General features: G+C 43.8%; 2 protein-coding genes across 10 annotated transcripts in view; one reads left to right on the top strand and one right to left on the bottom strand.

Annotated features, from left to right (window-relative positions):
- The window catches only part of LOC106570470 (calcium-binding mitochondrial carrier protein Aralar2), a 114,197-nt gene extending 109,343 nt beyond the window's left edge, over positions 1–4,854 (top strand). Inside the window, exon 18 of the mRNA XM_014142850.2 lies at positions 2,693–4,854. Coding sequence (XP_013998325.1) covers positions 2,693–2,876 — 184 coding nt within the window. The 3' untranslated portion in view covers positions 2,877–4,854. The remainder of the gene's footprint in view (positions 1–2,692) is intronic.
- A 138-nt stretch (positions 4,855–4,992) lies between these two features.
- The window catches only part of LOC100380667 (cytoplasmic dynein 1 intermediate chain 1), a 127,127-nt gene continuing 109,334 nt past the window's right edge, over positions 4,993–22,785 (bottom strand). For all 9 annotated transcript variants that reach the window (XM_014142837.2, XM_014142836.1, XM_014142840.1 and 6 more), the window contains 3 exons: positions 20,203–20,343; positions 16,284–16,409; positions 4,993–6,018 (listed from right to left, as the gene is read on the bottom strand). In XM_014142837.2, coding sequence (XP_013998312.1) covers positions 5,908–6,018; positions 16,284–16,409; positions 20,203–20,343 — 378 coding nt within the window. In that variant the 3' untranslated portion in view covers positions 4,993–5,907. The remainder of the gene's footprint in view (positions 6,019–16,283; positions 16,410–20,202; positions 20,344–22,785) is intronic.

Raw genomic sequence — 22,785 nt, 5'->3', positions numbered from 1 at the left:
CAGAGATACAGAGCTGTGATGTAAGACAGTCCTAAACTACAGAGATACAGACCTGTGATGTAAGACAGTCCTAAACTACAGAGATACAGACCTGTGATGTAAGACAGTCCTAAACTACAGAGATACAGAGCTGTGATGTAAGACAGTCCTAAACTACAGAGATACAGACCTGTGATGTAAGACAGTCCTAAACTACAGAGATACAGACCTGTGATGTAAGACAGTCCTAAACTACAGAGATACAGACCTGTGATGTAAGACAGTCCTAAACTACAGAGATACAGACCTGTGATGTAAGACAGTCCTAAACTACAGAGATACAGACCTGTGATGTAAGACAGTCCTAAACTACAGAGATACAGACCTGTGATGTAAGACAGTCCTAAACTACAGAGATACAGACCTGTGATGTAAGACAGTCCTAAACTACAGAGATACAGACCTGTGATGTAAGACAGTCCTAAACTACAGAGATACAGACCTGTGATGTAAGACAGTCCTAAACTACAGAGATACAGACCTGTGATGTAAGACAGTCCTAAACTACAGAGATACAGAGCTGTGATGTAAGACAGTCCTAAACTACAGAGATACAGACCTGTGATGTAAGACAGTCCTAAACTACAGAGATACAGACCTGTGATGTAAGACAGTCCTAAACTACAGAGATACAGACCTGTGATGTAAGACAGTCCTAAACTACAGAGATACAGACCTGTGATGTAAGACAGTCCTAAACTACAGAGATACAGAGCTGTGATGTAAGACAGTCCTAAACTACAGAGATACAGAGCTGTGATGTAAGACAGTCCTAAACTACAGAGATACAGAGCTGTGATGTAAGACAGTCCTAAACTACAGAGATACAGACCTGTGATGTAAGACAGTCCTAAACTACAGAGATACAGACCTGTGATGTAAGACAGTCCTAAACTACAGAGATACAGACCTGTGATGTAAGACAGTCCTAAACTACAGAGATACAGACCTGTGATGTAAGACAGTCCTAAACTACAGAGATACAGACCTGTGATGTAAGACAGTCCTAAACTACAGAGATACAGACCTGTGATGTAAGACAGTCCTAAACTACAGAGATACAGACCTGTGATGTAAGACAGTCCTAAACTACAGAGATACAGACCTGTGATGTAAGACAGTCCTAAACTACAGAGATACAGAGCTGTGATGTAAGACAGTCCTAAACTACAGAGATACAGACCTGTGATGTAAGACAGTCCTAAACTACAGAGATACAGACCTGTGATGTAAGACAGTCCTAAACTACAGAGATACAGACCTGTGATGTAAGACAGTCCTAAACTACAGAGATACAGACCTGTGATGTAAGACAGTCCTAAACTACAGAGATACAGACCTGTGATGTAAGACAGTCCTAAACTACAGAGATACAGACCTGTGATGTAAGACAGTCCTAAACTACAGAGATACAGAGCTGTGATGTAAGACAGTCCTAAACTACAGAGATACAGAGCTGTGATGTAAGACAGTCCTAAACTACAGAGATACAGACCTGTGATGTAAGACAGTCCTAAACTACAGAGATACAGAGCTGTGATGTAAGACAGTCCTAAACTACAGAGATACAGAGCTGTGATGTAGGACAGTCCTAAACTACAGAGATACAGAGCTGTGATGTAGGACAGTCCTAAACTACAGAGATACAGAGCTGTGATGTAAGACAGTCCTAAACTACAGAGATACAGAGCTGTGATGTAAGACAGAGAGAATCACTTTGACTTGTGCTCTTTCTTTTTCCAGCTTTTCGGGGTAAAAATGAGCTCATGTTCCCTGGCGGCACAAACTTGTCACTCTTTAAAATGCACTCTAATGTTCCATTGACCAATAAGAGACAGAGACAGGAGGGCAAGGGGGAGAGTTTTAGGATAGTGTCACCAAATACATTCCATTCATTATTATACTCTACATGTAATTGTATTGACAGAATTTTATCAAATACTTTTGGGTTCTTTCACAAATCAGGACCAATGAGTTAGCCAACTAACTGTCCTAATTTTTCTGAAATAACATGCATACTGAATGCATAATGTGTAGTCTTCACAGACTTCGCTCCATTCTCAGAAATGTTCAGAAAAACGTTCAGTGAATACTCTATTGCTCGATGGTGTGGGTTTGTGTTCCTTTTTGTCTGTATTGGAAAGATATCACAGAAAGTAGTATATGAAACCATTGTGGGATATTCATTTCTGGTTCCAGTGCTCTGAGGAAAAATAGCACTCTAAAAAATAAAAAATAAATAGCTCTCTCGCCCAGTCTTAATATTCGATTAAGATGTTTATTTTTTTGTGGTGGACAATGTTTAATATAAAAACTATGTTAACTCTTCCCTCTCTCTCGCGTGATCTCTTTTCCCCTCCACTTTTGGTTTCTCTCTTTTCTGTCTGTCTCTCTCTTTCTCTCCTCCCTTGTTTCTCCTTCCCTCTCTGTCTTTCCCTTCCTCCTCCCCCTCTCTCCCCAATCCCTCCTCCTCCCTCTCTCCCCCTCTCGTCCTTTCTCCTCTCACCCCTCCCTCCTACTCCCTCTCTCTTCTCCATATCTCTCTCCTCCTTGCTCCACTTCCCCCTCCCTCTCTCCACTTCTCTGCTCCCTCCCTTACCCTCTCTCTCCTCCCTCCTCTCTCCTCCCCCCTCCCTCTCTCTCCACACCACAGAAAACCATCTGGCTCGGAGCCGACTCCCAAGTCTGGGATGAGCATGCCGGCGCCCAGTCCCGACCACATCGGAGGCTTCAGGTTGGCCATGGCTACGTTCGCTGGCATCGAAAGCAAATTTGGACTCCACCTTCCAAGATACAACGCACATGTAATCCCCCCGTCCAAGGAGGACGCCCCTTGAATTGAACTTCCTCTGCCCACACGTAGGGGGCAGAATAGAGCACACGCGCAATCATTACACCCTCTCCCTCCCACCCCCGCCCCGTTGAGCACTTGGAATATTCCACCCGAAAGAGAGGCACATTCTGTCTAGTATGATGTGCCTCTTTAGGCTTTAAAGAAAAATATGTATCTATGTTTTAGTTGATATGAGACATAAAAAAAAAATATTAAGAAATTCTTGAAACAACCTTTATACATCATGCTCTAAAAACACATCAGGTTGGTTTAGCTTCTGTTTTAGTCTCATCTACCCGTAAAGATGACTTTTTGACTCAGTCTTATTGTGGAGATCAAGGGCTCTATTCAATCTGTGTCGCTGAAGCTAGAAATGTAAAAATCATTTCCTATTGAGTTGACATCTGCAGCATTTACCGTGAATGCAGTCTTCGCTGACGCGGGAGCGTTGCCATTCAATTGAAATCACGCTGTAACGCTGAATTTCCCTGATACTGATTAGATATATCCCTAAGTGTTAGCTACAGTACTGACATTGTATCGTTCTGGTTGGTCTTTTAACAGAGTTGTAGAGGGTCTGGCCAGGACTTGAATTAGACCTGGACGGCTTCCTCTCATTACATCATCACTAAAGCCGGGACTCATTCAAAGATGCATCGTCAACAAGCGCATTGCACTTGATTTTTTAAGGTCATTTATGCTTGAACCAACATGCGTAGCGTTTACCGTGAATGTCACTGTCCGGTTGTCAGTGCAATGTGCTTGTTGTTTGAATCCCGGCCTAACCATATAATGGTGATTTTACTGTCTTTCACCAGAGTTTGTCTGATTAGAGTTTATTCTGTTCAGGTTCTATCCGTCAAATGGACATGTTTTTATTTCCATGTTAAATGTGATGTTATCGATGGGGAAAGTAACACAAGCACGCACATCCCAACAATGATTCTACTGTACAGATGAGAACGAACAGAGAGACATATTTTCATATTGATACGGTTCGCCGAGTTGCTTTTTGGATACTGTGAAGCAAAAACAGGAATAATCTTGATCATGAAAAATATTGACCAAACACTTGAATGTAATACATACTGTTCAGTGTTACCACCATTTGCACACGGTATTACTACGGTACTGTACTGCTTGTTATCCTAAGTTGAGTTGCCTGTCAGCTCAAACTGTGTTGTGTGTTGAATGAATGTCTATTTAAAGAGTCAGGGCACAGCAGAGCAGAGGGAGAGAGCAGAAAGATGATGTCACTGACTAGCTATACTACGCTACACTACATTACTCTATAGTACACTACACTCTACTATACTAGCTGCTCGTTGTCATGCAAGATGCCCGTATTTAAACTTGTACAGGAGAGGAGTATTATATGGTGTGTAATAATTGTGCCTTACTGTATGTATGGCAGCAATATTGATATACACTGAGTGTACTAAACATTAGGAACAGCTTCCTAATATTGAGTTGCACCCCCTTTTGCCCTCAGAACAGCCTCAATTCGTCAGGACATGGACTACAAGGTGGTGAAAGCGTTCCACAGGGATGCTGGCCCATGTTGACTCCAATACTTCCCACAGTTGTGTCAAGTTGACTGGATGTCCTTTGGGTGGTGGACCATTCTGGATACACACAGGAAACTGTTGAGTGTGAAAAACCCAGCAGTGTTGCATTTCTTGAGACAAACTGGTGCACCTGGCACCTACTACCATACCCCGTTCAAAGGCACTTAAATCTGTTGCCTTGCCCATTGAATGGCACATATACACAATCCATGTCTTAATTGTCTCAAGGCTTAAAAATCCTTCTTTAACTTGTCTCCTCCCCTTCATCTACACTGATTGAAGTGGATTTAACAGGTGACATCAATAAGGGATCATACAGTAACTTTCACTTGGATTCACCTGGTCAGTCAATGTTTTGTACACTCAGTGTATATGTACTAATAAAATGAAAGAGAAACGTCTAACGTTAGTAAACAAAGTGTGTGTGCGTTCTTTTACAAGGTGGTATGTTGTGGTGCGATAATTCAGAGAAAAGCTTGACGCCTGGTAAGAGAGAATCATAACAGACAAACGTCCAACTTGTGACACTATGTAGTTCAACAAGTAAACAAGTTAACAGTTCTTCAGCCATGATTTATTGGCAGATATATCATGATAAACAGCGGGCACACTCTAAACAAAGTGCTAAACTAGAATTTGTTTGTTAGGCCTGTAGCCATGGACAGTGTAATAATCCTGACATTAGAGCCCTATAACATTGACATAAAGCAGTTATCCACAACATATTAGAACATATCTATGAAGCTGTAAGAACCTATAAATGTGTTGCATGCATGCAGGGGGTTGGATACTGAGAAAAGCACAACGAAAGCACTGTGAACATGAGACTTCTGTAACATGACAGCATAGAGACCTATATGCCCTGTCGAACTGTTCTCACTGCTAGTTTCACAGTGCTGATTGGATATGGGATTCACTGTAAGACAACTGACCACATACAGTAAGTGAATCAATAAATGGTTAATATAGTAAATTACAAAGAGGCCCGAGGTGCTTATACGACTAACATATATTAACATAAATGAACAGAAAAACAGTGATGTTAACACAGTAGAGAGAAAGCACGTTGTAGCCTGAACACTGCTGGAATAGTGGTCGTGTTCCCCTGCTCAGACGTTGCATGCATCAACCAATGGTTGCTTGCCACTTCATCGACTGTGCAGTTGGGCACCAGATTACTATAACATATGATGTGGTTAGCTGATACGTAAAATGCCTATCCAAGTGTTGTAAGATCTGGCATGCGTCAGCAACGGCTGAACAGGAGAACACGACCCGTAGCTGTCACAGAGAGACGGCGGGGGGCGGGGTCTAGAAACACATGCTGCTGCTTTGACAGGTGTGTGAAATCATGTCATAAAGGTGTGAGAACAAAGCCTTCTGATGGGCTGGATCGCCTAGTGACCTGCCCAGTGTGCCTGGCGATGCTCGGTGATCCCATTGGATCCTGCAGTGATTCGTTCAATCCTATGGCGTCAGTTCCACAGGCCCTTCCTCCTCGCCGTCGGCCCGGTTGGCCTTGATCTCCATCAGGGTACGGGCGAAACGTGCCCAGTCCTCACTGTGGGGCACTGCCAGCTAGGAGGAACCACAGAGACAAAAACTAAATATATCCACCTTCACACTGCTAGATATCCCCAATGGTATTTTTCTATACAATAGATTATGTTTTGACCAATAACTGAGTCTTTGTCAGGATCCGATTGGCTGGTTTATCAGCCTCATGAGTAAATACAGTCGTATATGAATGATTCTGTTCATGGTCTAAATCTGTGGTCTCCTTGTTTACTGTCCACTACATTTACATTTCACATTACCAAAAGTCCCTGAAGAATCGAGGACCCTAGAAGAAATACAATTGCAGCTTTTACTTGAAGTTTCAAGCTAATCTAGTCAATGGTCTGTGAAATGTACACGCGCTAACCGCTTAGAACGTTGTTTCATTCCTGACAGGTTTTGTATGACTGTGACCTCCAGTAACCTGTCATTGAGAAGCACTGCTGTGAAAGTCAAATGGGAAAGGCCACTTGGTTGGTTGGTTGCCGTGGCTGCCTCCAGGCTGTCACTACGGTTACCACTTTGCAGGCTATAATTAACCAGCAATAAGGAGGTGGGAGGGGACAGCGGCCATTTTAAACCCTCAGAACTTTTAAAGCACACCAGAGATCCTTCTCAGGGAAATCATCATCAATACACTTAGGGTGCCTCCTAAATGGCACCTAACTCCCTATTTGGTGCGCTACTTTTAACAATAAAAAAATAGATAACTAATGTAAAGTATAACGTGTCCGTAAAATGTATATAGTATGGATAGTGCATTCGGAAAGTAAAAACCCTTTGACTTTTTCAACATTTTGTTACGTTACAGCCTTATTGTAAAATGGATTCAATGTTTTTTTTTCCTCGTCAATCTACACACCCCATAATGACGAAGCAAAAACAGGATTTTATAAATGTTTGCAAATTGAGTTTGAAAAAACCTGGAAATATGACATTTACAAAAGTATTCAGACTCTTTACTCAGTACTTTGTTGAAGCATCTTTGGCAGCGATTACAGCCTCGAGTCTTCTTGGGTATGACACTAAAAGCTTGGCACACTTGTATTTGGGGAGTTTCTCCCATTCTTCTCTGCAGATCCTCTCAAGCTTTGTGAGGTTGGATGGGGAGCGTCGCTAAACAGCTATTTTCAGGTCTTCTTTCATTTAAGAATGATGGAGGCCGCTGTGTTCTTGGGGACCTTCAATGCTGCAGAAATGTTTTGGTACCCTTCCCCAGATCTGTGCCTCAAAACAATCCTGTCTCGGAGCTCAAATTCCTTCGACCTCATGGCTTGGGTTTTGTCTGACATGCACTGTCACCTGTGGGACCTTATATAGACAGGTGTGTGCATTTCCAAATCATGTTCAATCATAGCAAATGGTCTGAATACTTAATGTATTTTTTTTTATAAATTTGAAAACATTTCTAAAATCGTGTTTTAGCTTTGTCATTGTGGGGTATTGTGTGTACATTGAGGATGCATTTTGGGGATTTAATCCATTTTAAAATAAAGCTGTAACATAACAAATTGTGGAAAAAGGGAAGGGGTCTGAAAACTTTCCAAATGCACTGTATTTTATTTATTTTTATTTTAATTTAACCTTTATTTAAACAGGGAGTCACATTGAGATTAAACATCTATTTTACAAGAGGGCCCTGTATACACTACAATAAAAACAGAATGATAAAACAACATACATATACACTACCAGTCAAAAGTTTGGACACACCTACTCATTCAAGGTTTTTCTAGATTTTTTACTATTTTCTACATTGTAATAACCAAAAAAGTGTTAAACAAATCAAAATATATTTATTTGAGATTCTTCAAAGTAGCCACCCTTTGCCTTGATGACAGCTTTGCACACTCTTGTTACAGTATATATATCCCCCCAAAAGATATTTACCCCTAAATATCTGGGGGATTGGAAATGATGCAGATAATTACATTGATAGAAGCCACACTCTATCTGCAGTATTAAAGCTGATCTATTCAATGGCGCTATCTACGTCCTTCGGCAAGACGACAACAAGTCGAGTTGGCTAAAGCAGAAACCGGCTGGCACCCAGGGTAACGCTTTTATGGGAATTACAATCAATTATAGGTTACAGGGAAAGCAAATGAAAATATTTACAGGGCCCTTAACGAGGTCAAGCAACATGAACTATAAAACCCCTGAGAACACAAAACAAAGCCTGTAACCAGAAGCTATCCACACATCCATTCCATATTACTGTACCATCTCACACACCAGATACATTTATTTGTATTCTCTGAAAATATAATTCAGGATAATGAACTACTTCATTATGGTGTCTCTCCTATCGTGATGTGTGTTTCATCCTATATTTTTATTTTATTTGTAATCCCCAGTCCCCGCAGGAGGCCTTTTGCCTTTTGGTAGGTTGTCATGATAAATAAGAATTTGTTCTTAACTGACTTAGTTAAATAAAGGTTCAATAAAAATAAATATAGAGGTGCCTTGGTCAACTGTAAGTGCTGATATTGTAAAGTGGAAATGTCTAGGAGCAACAACGGCTCAGCCAAGAAGTGGTAGGCCACACAAGCTCACAGAACGGGACTGCCTCAGTGCTGAAACGCGTAAAAATCATCTGTCCTTGGTTGCAACACTCACTACTGAGTTCCAAACTGACTCTGGAAGCAACGTCAGCAAAATAACTGTTCGTCGGGAGCTTCATGAAATGGGTTTCCATGGCCGAGCAGCCGCACACAAGCCTAAGATCCCAATGCGCAATGCCAAGCGTCGGCTGGAGTGGTGTAAAGCTCACCGCCATTGGACTCTGGAGCAGTGGAAACTCGTTCTCTGGAGTGATGAATCATGCTTCACCTTCTGACAGTCTGACGGATGAATCTGGGTTTGGCAGATGCCAGGAGAACGCTACCTGCCTCAATGCCAACTGCCAAGTTTGGTGGAGGAGGAATATTGGTCTGGGGCTGTTTTTCATGGTTCGGGCTAGACCCCTTAGTTCCAGTGAAGGGAAATCTTATTTATTTTGTTATTTATGTTTTTTTACCCCTGTTTCTCCCCAATTTCGTGGTATCCAATTGGTAGTTACAGCCTTGTCTCATTGCTGCAACTCACGTACGGACTTGGGAGAGGTGAAGGCCGAGAGCCGCGTGTCCTCTGAAACACGACGCAACCAAGCCGCACTGCTTCACCAATGTGTCGGAGGAAACGCCGTACACCTGGCAACCGTGTCAGTGTGCATGTGCCCGGCCCGCCACAGGAGTCACTAGAGCGTGATGGGACAAGAACATCCCTGGGCCAAACCCTCCCTAATCCGGATGACACTGGACCAATTGTGTGCCGCTCATGGGTCTCCCAGTCACAGCCGGCTGTGACAGAGCCTGGACTCAAACCAGGATCTCTAGTTGCACAGCTAGCACTGCGATGCAGTGCCTTAGACCACCTCGCCACTCGGGAGGCCAGTGAAGGGATATCTCAACGCTACAGCATACAATGACATTCTAGACGATTCTGTGCTTCCAAATTTGTGGTAACAGTTTGGGGAAGGCCCTTTCCTGTTTCAGCATGACAATGCCCCCGTGCATTAAGCAAGGTCCATACAGAAATGGTTTGTCGAGATCGGTGTGGAAGAACTTGACTGGCCTGCACAGAGCCATGACCTCAACCCCATCGAATACCTTTGTGATGAATTGGAACACTGACTGCGAGCAAGGTCTAATCGCCCAATATCAGTACCTGACCTCACTAATATTCTTGTGGCTGAATGGAAGCAAGTCCCTGCAGCAATGTTCCAACATCTAGTGGAAAGCAGAAGAGTGGAGGCTGTTATAGCAGCAAAGGGGGGGGACCAACTCCATATCAATGCCCATGATTTTGGAATGAGATGTTCGACGAGCAAGTGTCCACATACTTTTGGTAATGTAGTGTATGTCAGAATATCTATTTAACCTTTGTTTAGCCAGGTAATTGAGAAAATATTATATTTGATAATAACAACCTGGTGTAATATTATAATATAATGATATCATTTATTTTGAAAATAATAGCATTGGGGCATAAACAGCCTACTATGATTTTGTCCCAAATGTGGTACCCTAATCCCTATGGCCATGATCAAAAGTAGTGCACTATATAGGGAATAGGGCTCCATTTGGGATGCAGTGTCACGTCCTGACCAGTATAGAGTATATTTGGTTATTGTAGTTTGGTCAGGACGTGGCAGAGGGTAGTTGATGTACACTGCCTTGCGAAAGTATTCGGCCCCCTTGAACTTTTCGACCTTTTGCCACATTTCAGGCTTCAAACATAAAGATATAAAACTATGATTTTTTGTGAAGAATCAACAACAAGTGGGACACAATTATGAAGTGGAACGAAATTTATTGGATATTTCAAACTTTTTTAACAAATAAAAAACAGAAAAATTGGGCGTGCAAAATTATTCAGCCCCCTTAAGTTAATACTTTGTAGCGCCACCTTTTGCTGCGATTACAGCTGTAAGTCGCTTGGGGTATGACTCTATCAGTTTTGCACATCGAGAGACTGAAATTTTTGCCCATTCCTCCTTGCAAAACAGCTCGAGCTCAGTGAGGTTGGATGGAGAGCGTTTGTGAACAGCAGTTTTCAGTTCTTTCCACAGATTCTCGATTGGATTCAGGTCTGGGCTTTGACTTGGCCATTCTAACACCAGGATATGTTTATTTGTGAACCATTCCATTGTAGATTTTGCTTTATGTTTTGGATCATTGTCTTGTTGGAAGACAAATCTCCGTCCCAGTCTCAGGTCTTTTGCAGACTCCATCAGGTTTTCTTCCAGAATGGTCCTGTATTTGGCTCCATCCATCTTCCCATCAATTTTAACCACCTTCCCTGCCCCTGCTGAAGAAAAGCAGGCCAAAACCATGATGCTGCCACCACCATGTTTGACAGTGGGGATGGTGTGTTCAGGGTGATGAGCTGTGTTGCTTTTACGCCAAACATAACGTTTTGCATTGTTGCCAAAAAGTTCGATTTTGGTTTCATCTGACCAGAGCACCTTCTTCCACAAGTTTGGTGTGTCTCCCAGGTGGCTAGTGGCAAACTTTAAACGACACTTTTTATGGATATCTTTAAGAAATGGCTTTCTTCTTGCCACTCTTACATAAAGGCCAGATTTGTGCAGTATACGACTGATTGTTGTCCTATGGACAGAGTCTCCCACCTCAGCTGTAGATCTCTGCTGTTCATCCAGAGTGATCATGGGCCTCTTGGCTGCATCTCTGATCAGTCTTCTCCTTGTATGAGCTGAAAGTTTAGAGGGACGGCCGGGTCTTCGTAGATTTGCAGTGGTCTGATACTCCTTCCATTTCAATATTATCGCTTGCACAGTGCTCCTTGGGATGTTTAAAGCTTGGGAAATCTTTTTGTATTCAAATCCGGCTTTAAACTTCTCCACAACAGTATCTCGGACCTGCCTGGTGTGTTCCTTGTTCTTCATGATGCTCTCTGCGCTTTAAACGGACCTCTGAGACTATCACAGAGCAGGTGCATTTATACGGAGACTTGATTACACACAGGTGGATTCTATTTATCATCATTAGTCATTTAGGTCAACATTGGATCATTCAGAGATCCTCACTGAACTTCTGGAGAGAGTTTGCTGCACTGAAAGTAAAGGGGCTGAAGAATTTTGCACGGCCAATTTTTCAGTTTTTTATTTGTTAAAAAAGTTTGAAATATCCAATAAATTTCGTTCCACTTCATAATTGTGTCCCACTTGTTGTTGATTTTTCACAAAAAATTACAGTTTTATATCTTTATGTTTGAAGCCTGAAATGTGGCAAAAGGTCGAAAAGTTCAAGGGGGCCGAATACTTTCGCAAGGCACTGTATGTATTATGGGGTTTGTCACTGGTCTATGTCTGTGTTTCTATGTCTAGTTGATTGGGGTTGGACTCTCAATTGAAGGCAGGTGTGTTGAGTTGCCTTTGATTGGGAGTCCTATATAGTAGGGTGTGTTTGTCTTTGTTTTTCGTGGGTAGTTGTTTGAGAGCACTGCTTTTTGTTGAGCCTGCTTTCACTGTTTCATGTCGTTAGTTTGTTTATTGTTTTCTTTCGTGGTGTTCGCATTATTTTATAAATAAATATGTTGAGCACGAAACCCGCTGCGCATTGGTCCCTTTCTCTCTATGACGACAAGTGTGACATGCAGATTATGACTGTACCGATCAGCAGGACTATTGCCTCTCCAGCATTCCATCGTGTTGCATTGTTGCTAGACCTTCATCCCAATCCATTCTAGTTTTAGCTCTTTCTTTAGTGTTTGCTAGCTTCACTCCTTCCAGGAAATAAAAACCATTCAAACTTCACTGGAGGCTTTATTTATGAGCCACCATTACCATCAACCAACAGAGAGGGAGAAAGAGAAAGAGAGAGGGAGAGAGGGAGAGCGAGAGAGGGAGAGAGAGATAAATAGAGAGGGAGGGAGAGATAGGGAGATAAAGAGGGAGGGAGAGAGAGAGGGATCAAGAGAGAAGGGTTGCGTCCCAAATTGCACCCTATTCCCTAAATAGTGTACTACCAGAGCCCTGGTCAAAAAAAGTTGGAGCCCTGTTCAAAAGTAGTGCACTATATAGAGGATAGGATGCCATTTGGGACAGCCATGGACTGACCACACGTTAAACCCAGCCTCTCTCCAATTACCATACTACAGAAGGCACCCAAGACAGCACACACATACAAGGCACAAACAAGAGCCCAAAAAGAGCCCTGCAAACATGAGAGTCAAGGAGGTTGGACACTTTGTGGTGAAGGTAAAAGTCATGTGGAGTCTGTTTTAAAAGAAAGAAGAATATAGGAGGGATAGAGGAGAAATTCCAACAGAAACATCAAGGACAATGCTGTCTGACGGGTTAATAAACATGTATTAAGAGATGAACCACACACCAGGCCCTCAATGGAGTTTAGAGGTAATGTGCCTGAAGAACGGCTTGTATACTTATGACTTATTACACTACCCTCAGTGGCGACCCGTCATTCAGGGCGTTTTGAGACCCACATTTTTTGCAATAATAATTTTTTATTTTTATTTTGGCATTAATACGTGTCACATATCAGTTTTCAAACAATGTAAATATATATATATATATATATCTGCCTTAATCAAGAAAACAAAAAAGAGACCATGTTTGTATGCATTTACATTTACATCATTTAGCAGACGCTCTTATCCAGAGCGACTTACAGTAGTGATATGCAGCTTTATTAACTCAATTATATATATATATCATTGAGTTAATAAAGCTACATATAAACATGGTCTCTTTTTTGTTTTCTTGATAAGGCAGCCCCAAAATGCAGGTGTTTCAGCCTAGCTCAGTGCTTTCTGTGGTGGTGGAGCAAGCCGGCAGAAAATGCGGAACGTTGCGCCGTGATTGGCTCTGTGTTCTGTCACTCATGGGGACACTAGGTCACAGACCTCGAGAATTCAAGCCCCTTGGGTGCTGCCATAGAGTTGCATTAGAAGTGCCCATCCAAGAAGGCTCAAGGTCTTTGGCCACAGATTAAATGACGTCAAATCACGTTATATCTACATCATACTTTCAAAATCTTATCTAGCAGTCATCACCATGAATCAAGTCGACAATCTACTGGCAAATCCTTTTTAATCCTTGTCATATGAAGAGAAATAATGAAGAGAAATTATAGATAAAACGTATCAGTGCTGATTGGCCATTGGACATAAATATTACACAAGAAGTTGGAAATCGCAAATTCAACAATGAGTGGTTTGGAAGGAATCAGTGGCTAACTGCAAGCATTGCAAATAAATCACTAGCCTGATATTCAGTGGAGTGGCTGTGTGGTACCAAGTCTAAGATTAAGGGTCTCTTTTCCTAGTTTAAAATTATAAACATTTAACATTGGCCATGCTATCAATGAAGCATGATTTGTGCCGCGCTCAAAACAACTTAACTCGGTACTGCAAAATCTGACTTAAGTGAGTTCAAGACAACTGGGAACTCTGGAAAAATGAGGTATGACTGGGAAAATAACTTTTGAACTTTCATCCAACTCGGAATTGTAAATCCGGAACTCGGGCCTCTTTCTATAGCTACGACCTGAAGATCACTGATGTCATCATGATTCAACCTTTTTTCCTTCGAGTTCCCAGTTGTCTTGAAAGCACCATAAATCCAGAGAATGGCAGACTTTGATGACAAAGTTTGATGACAAAATTTGCCCACGAAGGACTGCCGTGCCACCTTCCTGTTCAAGTGAGCACAGCACAACAAGGTGAGTCTAAAAATGTATTGTATGCTGCTGCATAAATTATGCAATATGCCAGTGAGATATGTATACTGTAGCTAAGGAAGTAATACTAAGTGTATGTTGTGTAGTTAGCCTCACCCTAATAATTTGGTCGATTTTCACCTCTTAATTTCTCCTACTACTTGGTGGTTCACATGTAGCCTATAACCTGTTTTTGAGAAATGTAAACATTGAATATTGTAAGAGCTTTCATTGTCTGCTTATATGCCCCCTTTATTTATCCTACGTTTCTGACTTGGTGTACAGGGAAAACACTGTAAGAACGGCCCATGTTCTGAATTCTGTCGCTGTACATTTCTGAACAAACAGTTATAGTGACTATGTGCGTCCTAGCTCTCTCATTAATGTCTTAATCAAAATTACGGATTGCCTCTTAACTGCTTGTCGTCCCCTTATGCCATATTTTGTACATCTTAATTGTCAGTAGAAACCACATTTGTTTAAGCAAGTCAGCCATATCAGCTATGTTTTTTTAAAAGGCAGTAAATGAGGCTGAATGAACTGTTTCGCTGCCAGACAAGGCTCAGCTGATAGTCAGGTGTAGCAGTGGTCAGATGTTGGGACTGCTGTTGCGACAGCTTTATGTAGGCCCCGTTTGTCACCGTTATAGTGCAATTAATGTATTGCTTTAAACACCTTTAATAGAGTAATAGTGTTATTATATATTTAACCAGGCAAGTCAGTTAAGAACAAATTCTTATTTACAATGACAGCCAACAAAGTAGGTTAACTGCCTTGTTCAGGGGCAGAACGACAGATTTTTACCTTTTCAGCTCAGGGATTCGATGCAGAAACCTTTCGGTTACTGGCCCAACACTCTAACCACTAGGCTACCTGCTGCCCCATATGGTGCAAAGAGTTATTTTTGTGCCATTAATATCAAGCAAAACTTCTGAAGTCGAGAACAAAATTCTTAGTATTGCAAACAAAAATAATGATATTGAAAGCAAAATATGAACCCATAAGTATTGATAGCAAAACAAAAAATTGCAAGGAAATCATTTCAAAATGCGAGAACAAATGAATTGTAAATGGATGCAAAAAAGTAATATCTTTTTTTATGACAGCGTGATTAAATAAAACGCCTCCCTCGTTCCTGCAATTTTCCCTCTCTTTGGCTGTTACCCTGGCCTATGCTTTGGCTGCCTTTTTTCCAGCAACATACTGTAGCACCCTGCATCCCACTGGGTCGGTCCTGATCGGTCCCTGGATGGGAGACCAGATGAAGCTGGACGTGGTGAAAAAGAAACAAAAAAAAGAAACTTGTGGGAAGAAAAAAAATTAAGTAAAAAAAAATAAAAAAATCACGAGGGGAAAAAACATGAAAAATGCACATGAAACTTCACACGTGTCCGAAAATCACGTGTCTGATGTGGAAATGTAAAAAAATCTATACATTCATGTGATTTGTTCATGTGTTTTTTTGTAAGGGCACATACTTTTTCATGTAACTCAGTGGCGTAGCTCTGTCCATTGTGACAGGTAACAGAGAAAATCACCAAAGAACTGGATTCTTGAGAATGTTAATACCATAGAGATAAAACTAAATTGTTGTTGTTTTTCTCTGGGGTTAATAGTACATAACAAACTAACTTATATTACAACGCATATTTTTCCTCTATGCTTAATATTACATACCACCTAACCCATAGTCATATTCTCGTGAGTTTTTTTATACAGTATTACTGTAACATTCCCTAGAAAACAAAAGTTTTGCTTACTCAAATGAAAACAGTGTTTATCTAACGATACTCTTAAAAGTTTCTTATGTAGTACTGGTGTTAACATTCACAAGAAAACGTGTTCTGCTAACTCACTCTGATGTAAACAATACTGATCAAGAAAGGCAGGGCAGGTGAAGTTCACTTGAGTTCCATGAAGTAATGTGGGCCTACTTTGCATTGGCACACTGATGACACCCTGATCCCTACACAATGCACCCTATAGGGCTCTGGTCAGATGTAGTGGGCCATTTGAGACTCAGTCATAGTGTTCATATCATACCTCTCCTGCGTCGTAGATCCACAAACGGCCCTCTGAGTCACCCACGGCAACCTCCTTGCCCCCCGACCCCCAGCGCACCCTGTTTAGGGCGGAGGCTCCCTCGATGGTCACACTGGCTGTGGGGACCTGGGGCTCACAGGGTTACACCAGTCAATCCATCCATCCAATTTGATCCACATAGTACATTACAGTTATACAAACATAGTTATTCCTAAAGGTACAGCCTGAACTGCCAGAGAGCAAGGCGATAGCGGCAAGGAAAGACTCAGTAGTACTATTTCAGGTTTCACTCATAGCTGTAACAGTATAATGACATTGCCACCAGCAGATTGCTACATGTTTAGCACATTCTCACAGCCAGACTGGGGTCTTCATCCAGTAAACCTACGTCTGCTTCAGCTCCATGTGAAATAACAATATGAAACTTTTAATGAGCCACATAAATCTTCATAAAGCCCATTAAGACAATACCCACCACAGCCTGTGGGCCGCAGCCTGCTCAGGACTAATCAACACAGATGATCCCAAATGGAACCCTATTCCTTACATAGGGCACTACCTTTGCCATGGGCCATAGGGTTCCATTTGTGGTTCCATGTGTAGGACACAGGGTTCCATTTGGGGCGCAGCCCCAGAGTAATAGCCCAATCCCAGATCAGTTTGTGCATTAGCTATTGCAGTCCGGCCAAAGGGGTTGGCTAAAGCAGAATCAGATCTGGGACCAGTCTATATATGATTATGTCTGCTATCAGGGCCTGCTGAAGCACTATTGCATATGACAGACAGGATTAGTTTATGACACATGTCGTCGTTGGAGACAGAAGCCTCGGCATCACGTCGGCTAATACGACAGCTTCCCCGCGCTAGAGCAGGGCTAACCACAGACTGGCTGCTATTAGACTGACTGGAAGCTTCCACCAGACTCGCTGCTTAAATTGGCTGTGTGTTTGTGAAGGGGAAATGAGAACCAGGCCGCCCTCCACCACTAGGCTAATGTCATTATGATGGCTGCGTGTTTTTAATATGTCCATAACAATGGAGGACTGTTGCCATTAGCAACAATGTGAACTCTTATCTCAGATTGTATGTGTGTGTGTGTGTGTGTGTATGTGTGTGTGTGTGTGTGTGTGTGTGTGTGTGTGTGTGTGTGTGTGTGTGTGTGTGTGTGTAGAGAGAGAGAGAAATAGGGAGCGAGAGTGAGTCTCTGTGTGTGTGTGGGTGTGTGTGTGTGGGTGTGTGTGTGTGTGTGTGTGTGTGTGTGTGTGTGTGTGTGTGTGTGAGAGAGAGAGAGAGAGAAAGAGAGAGTGTGTGTGTCTCCAAATGTTTCTCATCAATCCATCCTTAACGAAGTGTTCCTCCAGACTACACTGAAGAGCCTGCTGTTGCTGAAGGACTGAAGGAACAGCTACAGACAGCTCAATCTCTCCCCTCCCCAGTCACCTGTCCCTGTTAGAGGATGGGATAAAGGGTCTCTGTTCATTAGACCTGAGTTCAAATAGTTTTGGAAATCTTTAGCTGGCTGTGCTTGATTGAAGCAAATGGAACCAATGGTATAGTTCCAAAAGTGCAAGGCACAAATGTCACAGCTCCTATCAAAGAGCTGGGTCAGAGGTAAAAAATGGGAGAGAGGAATGGTGGAGATAGGGAGCGAGAGACCAGATTTATAATTAGAGAGGAGGGTCTGTGGACACGGTATCCGTGGAAACGCCGAAAAGAGGGAGCGGTTGCCCCTTTCATCTCTACTTTGACCTGAGCCATGAAAGGGAGACCTCCGTGCCCCCCGCGCCCCTCCTCGCCCCTCCTCGCCCCTCGGTAACTCAACGTAGACAGAGGGCCAATGTCTCTGGGGGAGAAGGGCGGTGTTTTGGTTATTCCACCTTAAGATGGTTTAGTTTGTTGTGACAAGACAGTACTGGAGGGAGCTGTCCAACTAAGGCTGTGAATCAATTTCTGACCAGCATCCCATTGACATACCGACTAGCCAAAATCAAAAACTTAACCTTACCTTAACTCTAACCTTAACCCCCTAAACCTAACCTAATTTGAACCAATTTTGAAATGCAACATTGGTTTTCTGATCAGGCACGTTCCCTTTCTACCTATGGGTGTGGTAGCCTAGATGTTAGACTGTGGGTGTATTCAACAATGCTACATAGTGATTGAAGACTTGCCAAACAAGGCGGGGCAAAGACCAAGGACTGGGCTATCTAGAAAAGCAGCATACTGGCACCAAGAGGTTAGGGGTGGAGTAGCTTTCTCTGTAACCTAGCATACCTTTACCCTGACAACACATGCCATAAAAAACATATTTTTTGTTGTGATCAATTACTATGGCTGTGCCCCAAATGGCTCTCTTCTCACTATGGGCATTAAAAGTAGTGCATTATAGTGTACATTATAGTGCATTATAGTGTCCTAATATTGAGTTGCACCACCTTTTGCCCTCAGAATAGCCACAATTTGTCAGGCCATGGACTACAAGGTGGTGAAAGCGTTCCACAGGGATGCTGGCCCATGTTGACTCCAATACTTCCCACAGTTGTGTCAAGTTGACTGGATGTCCTTTGGGTGGTGGACCATTCTGGATACACATGGGAAACTGTTGAGTGTGAAAAACCCAGCAGTGTTGCATTTCTTGAGACAAACTGGTGCACCTGGCACCTACTACCATACCCCGTTCAAAGGCACTTAAATCTATTGCCTTGCCCATTGAATGGCACATATACACAATCCATGTCTTAATTGTCTCAAGGCTTAAAAATCCTTCTTTAACCTGTCTCCTCCCCTTCATCTACACTGATTGAAGTGGATTTAACAAGTGACATCAATAAGGGATCATAGTTTCCACCTGGATTCACTTGGTCAGTCTATTTCATGGAAAGAGCTAATGTTTTGTATACTCAGTGTTTTGGGAATAGGGTGCCATTTGGGATGTAACCATGAGAGAAGCCATCCAGGGTCAAGTGACAAATCCAGGGTCGACTATCAAACTAATGTTTAGATCTAAAAGATGTATTTCTATCTTCTGCATGGGACTGAAAAAGAGTGGTCTGTGGGCTGCTGGGACAGGGTTTGGACATGTTTGGAGTGGAGGAGAGCATTATGGGATAGTTGTAGGAGTGTTAGATGATGGTTGTGGGAGTGTTTGGGTACTGGTGTGACATGGTTGAGTGGGGAGGGGAGGAGAAGGGAGCGTTAGGGGATGGTTATGGGAGCGTTGATGGGGAATTTGGTTTGAGGGATTGGTAGAGGGAACCTAGGTGGAGGGGTTTGGAGAAGGGAGCGTTAGGGGATGGTTGTGGGAGCATTGATGGGGCGTTTGATGGGAGCGGAGTGAGGAGATGTCACCGGTCTGATTTAGGGAGAACTTGTGGGGAAGGGATCGCCCACACTGAGAGAGGGCTGCTGGTGGCTGTGTGGTTTGGCTCCACTACAACATGAGAGGCTCTGGGGACAAACACACACACAGAAACACAGACGAATACACACATACAAACAAGCACCCCCCCCCACACACACACACACACACACACACACAGAAACACAGACAAATACACACACACAAACAAGCACACACACACACACAAACAAGCACACACACACAAACAAGCACACACAAACAAGCACACACAAACAAGCACACACACACACACAAACAAGCACACACACACACACACAGACAAAAATCACACACACACAGACACACATACAGATACACACACAAAACAAGCACACCCACACACACATGAGGACATGCACACATGCCAGAACAATACAGTGACAGAGCATGAGACATGTTTCTCTTTCTCTGTCTCTGTCTAACACAAACCGACGCACACACACACACACACACACACACACACACACACACACACACACACACACACACACACACACACACACACACACACACAGTCACCTCTGTGTCATTGTTGAGGTTCCATAGATCCAGACGGCCCATCCCGTCCACGGCGGCAAATAGAGCTGGGTGCACAGGGGACCACATGACATCATAGACGTAGTCAGCGTTGTCCTCAAAGGAGTAGAGGGGTTTATTGTGCTGAAACACACAGAGAGAGATGGGTTAGTGAGTCAGAATAGTGTCTCCCGACCCCCCCCCCTCAGCCTCCAGTATTTATGCTGCAATAGTTTATGTGTCAGGGGATTAGGGTTAGTCTGTTATATCTGGAGTATTTCTCCTGTCTTATCCGGTGTCCTGTGTGAATTTTAGTATGCTCTCTCTAATTCTCTCTCTGCCTCTCCCTCCCCTCCGGAGGACTTGAGCCCTAGGACCATGCCTCAGGACTACCTGGCTTGATGACTCCTTGCTGTCCCCAGTCCACCTGGTCGTGCTGCTGCTCCAGTTTCAACTGTTCTGCCTGCGACTAGGGAACCCTGACCTGTTCACCAGACGTGCTACCTTGTCCCGGACCTGCTGTTTTCGACTCTCTGTCTCTCTACCGCACCCGCTGTCTCTAACTCTAAATGCTCGGCTATGAAAAGCCAACTAACATTTACTCATGAGGTGCTGACCTGTTGCACCCTCTACAACCAGTGTGATTATTATTATTATTTGACCATGCTGGTCATCTATGAACGTTTGAACATCTTGGCCATGTTCTGTTATAACCTCCACCTGACACAGCAAGAAGAGGACTGGTCACCCCTCATAGCCTGGTTCCTCTCTAGGTTTCTTCCTAGGCTCCTGCCTTTCTAGGGAGTTTTTCCTAGCCACCGTGCTTCTACACCTGCATTGCTTGCTTTTTGGGGTTTTAGGCTGGGTTTCTGTATAGCACTTTGTGACATCTGCTGATGTAAAAAGGGCTTTATAAATACATTTGATTGATTTGATTGAAAAGGAGGTAGAGCGAGAAAGAGAGAGAGAGAGAGGGAGGCAGAGAGAGAAAGAGAGAGAGAGGGCAAGACAGAAAAAGGAGGAACTGCAAAGAGAAAGAGAGAGATAGAGACTGTAAAGGGAGACTGCAGAATGAGAGAGAACAAGAGGGAGGCAGAGAGAGGGAGGCAGAGAGTAAGCGAAAGAGAGAGAGAAAGAGAGGGAGGGATAGAGAGGGGAGGGGGGGCAGAGAGAGAGGGAGGCAGAGAGAGAGAGAAAGAGAAAGAGAGATGGGGCAGACAGAGAGAGAGGGAGGCAGAGAGAGAGAGAGAGAGAGGGAGGCAGAGAGAGAGAGAGGGAGGCAGAGAGAGAGAGGCAGAGAGAGGGGGGCAGAGAGAGGGAGAGGGAGGCAGAGAGAGAGAGAGGGAGGGAGGCAGAGAGAGAGAGGCAGAGAGAGGGGGGGCAGAGAGAGAGAGGGGGAGGCAGAGAAAGGGGGAACAGAGGGAAGGAGGTAGAGAGAGAGAGAAAGAGGGATAGAGATAGAAGGAGAAAAAGGGAGGCAGCAGACAGTCTGGCCCCACTGCAGCCTTGGGGTCTGTCTGGGAAAGGCATAATTAAAAAGCTTTGCACATTCACACAGTGTCATAAAAAACAGAAGACATGAAAGTCTCCCTCTCCAAAGCTGTACTGTAACTTAGTGGAACAGCTGTCTGAGGGGAAGAATGAAAGAACAAACAGAGGGAGAGAGAGTGGGAAGAGAGAGAGAGACAGGAGGAAAGACAGAGACAGAGGTAAGGGGGCATAAAAGGGAGGGAGCAGAGAGAAAGAAGAGACAGACAGCGAGAGACCGAAAGGGAGAGAAAGAGGGAGAGAGAGATGGAGAATGCCCCTCCCATCCATCCCCTCCTCCTCCCACGCCTGACAGAGAGAATTCCAGAGGGTTGCTAAATGCATTCTGGACAGGTAGGGAGTAGGAAAGAGTCAGGTAGGGAGTGGGAGTCAGGTAGGCTGAGACAGGTTGGGGGGGGGAGTCAGGTAGAATGAGACAGGTAGAGAGTGGGAGTCAGGTAGTCTGAGACTGGTAGGGAGTGGGAGTCAGGTAGGCTAGGCTGAGACAGGTAGGGTGCGGGAGTCAGGTAGGCTAGGCTGAGACTGGTAGGGAGTGGGAGTCAGGTAGTCTGAGACAGGTAGGGAGTGGGAGACAGGTAGGCTAGGCTGAGACAGGTAGGGAGTGGGAGTCAGGTAGGATAGGCTGAGACAGGTAGAGAGTGGGAGTCAGGTAGGCTAGGCTGAGACAGGTAGGGAGTGGGAGTCAGGTAGGCTAGGCTGAGACAGGTTGGGAGTGGGAGTCAGGTGGGCTAGGCTGAGACAGGTAGAGAGTGGGAGTCAGGTAGGCTAGGCTGAGACAGGTAGGGAGTGGGAGTCAGGTAGGCTAGGCTGAGACAGGTTGGGAGTGGGAGTCAGGTAGGCTAGGCTGAGACAGGTTGGGAGTGGGAGTCAGGTGGGCTAGGCTGAGACAGGTAGAGAGTGGGAGTCAGGTAGGCTAGGCTGAGACAGGTAGGGAGTGGGAGTCAGGTAGGCTAGGCTGAGACAGGTAGGGAGTGGGAGTCAGGTAGGCTAGTCTGAGACAGGTAGGGTGTGGGAGTCAGGTAGGCTAGGCTGAGACAG

The sequence above is a fragment of the Salmo salar genome, chromosome ssa14 (assembly GCF_905237065.1).
Source record: "Salmo salar chromosome ssa14, Ssal_v3.1, whole genome shotgun sequence".
In the NCBI taxonomy this organism is placed as follows: Eukaryota; Metazoa; Chordata; class Actinopteri; order Salmoniformes; family Salmonidae; genus Salmo; species Salmo salar.
This window is presented reverse-complemented; position numbering and strand designations above follow the sequence as displayed.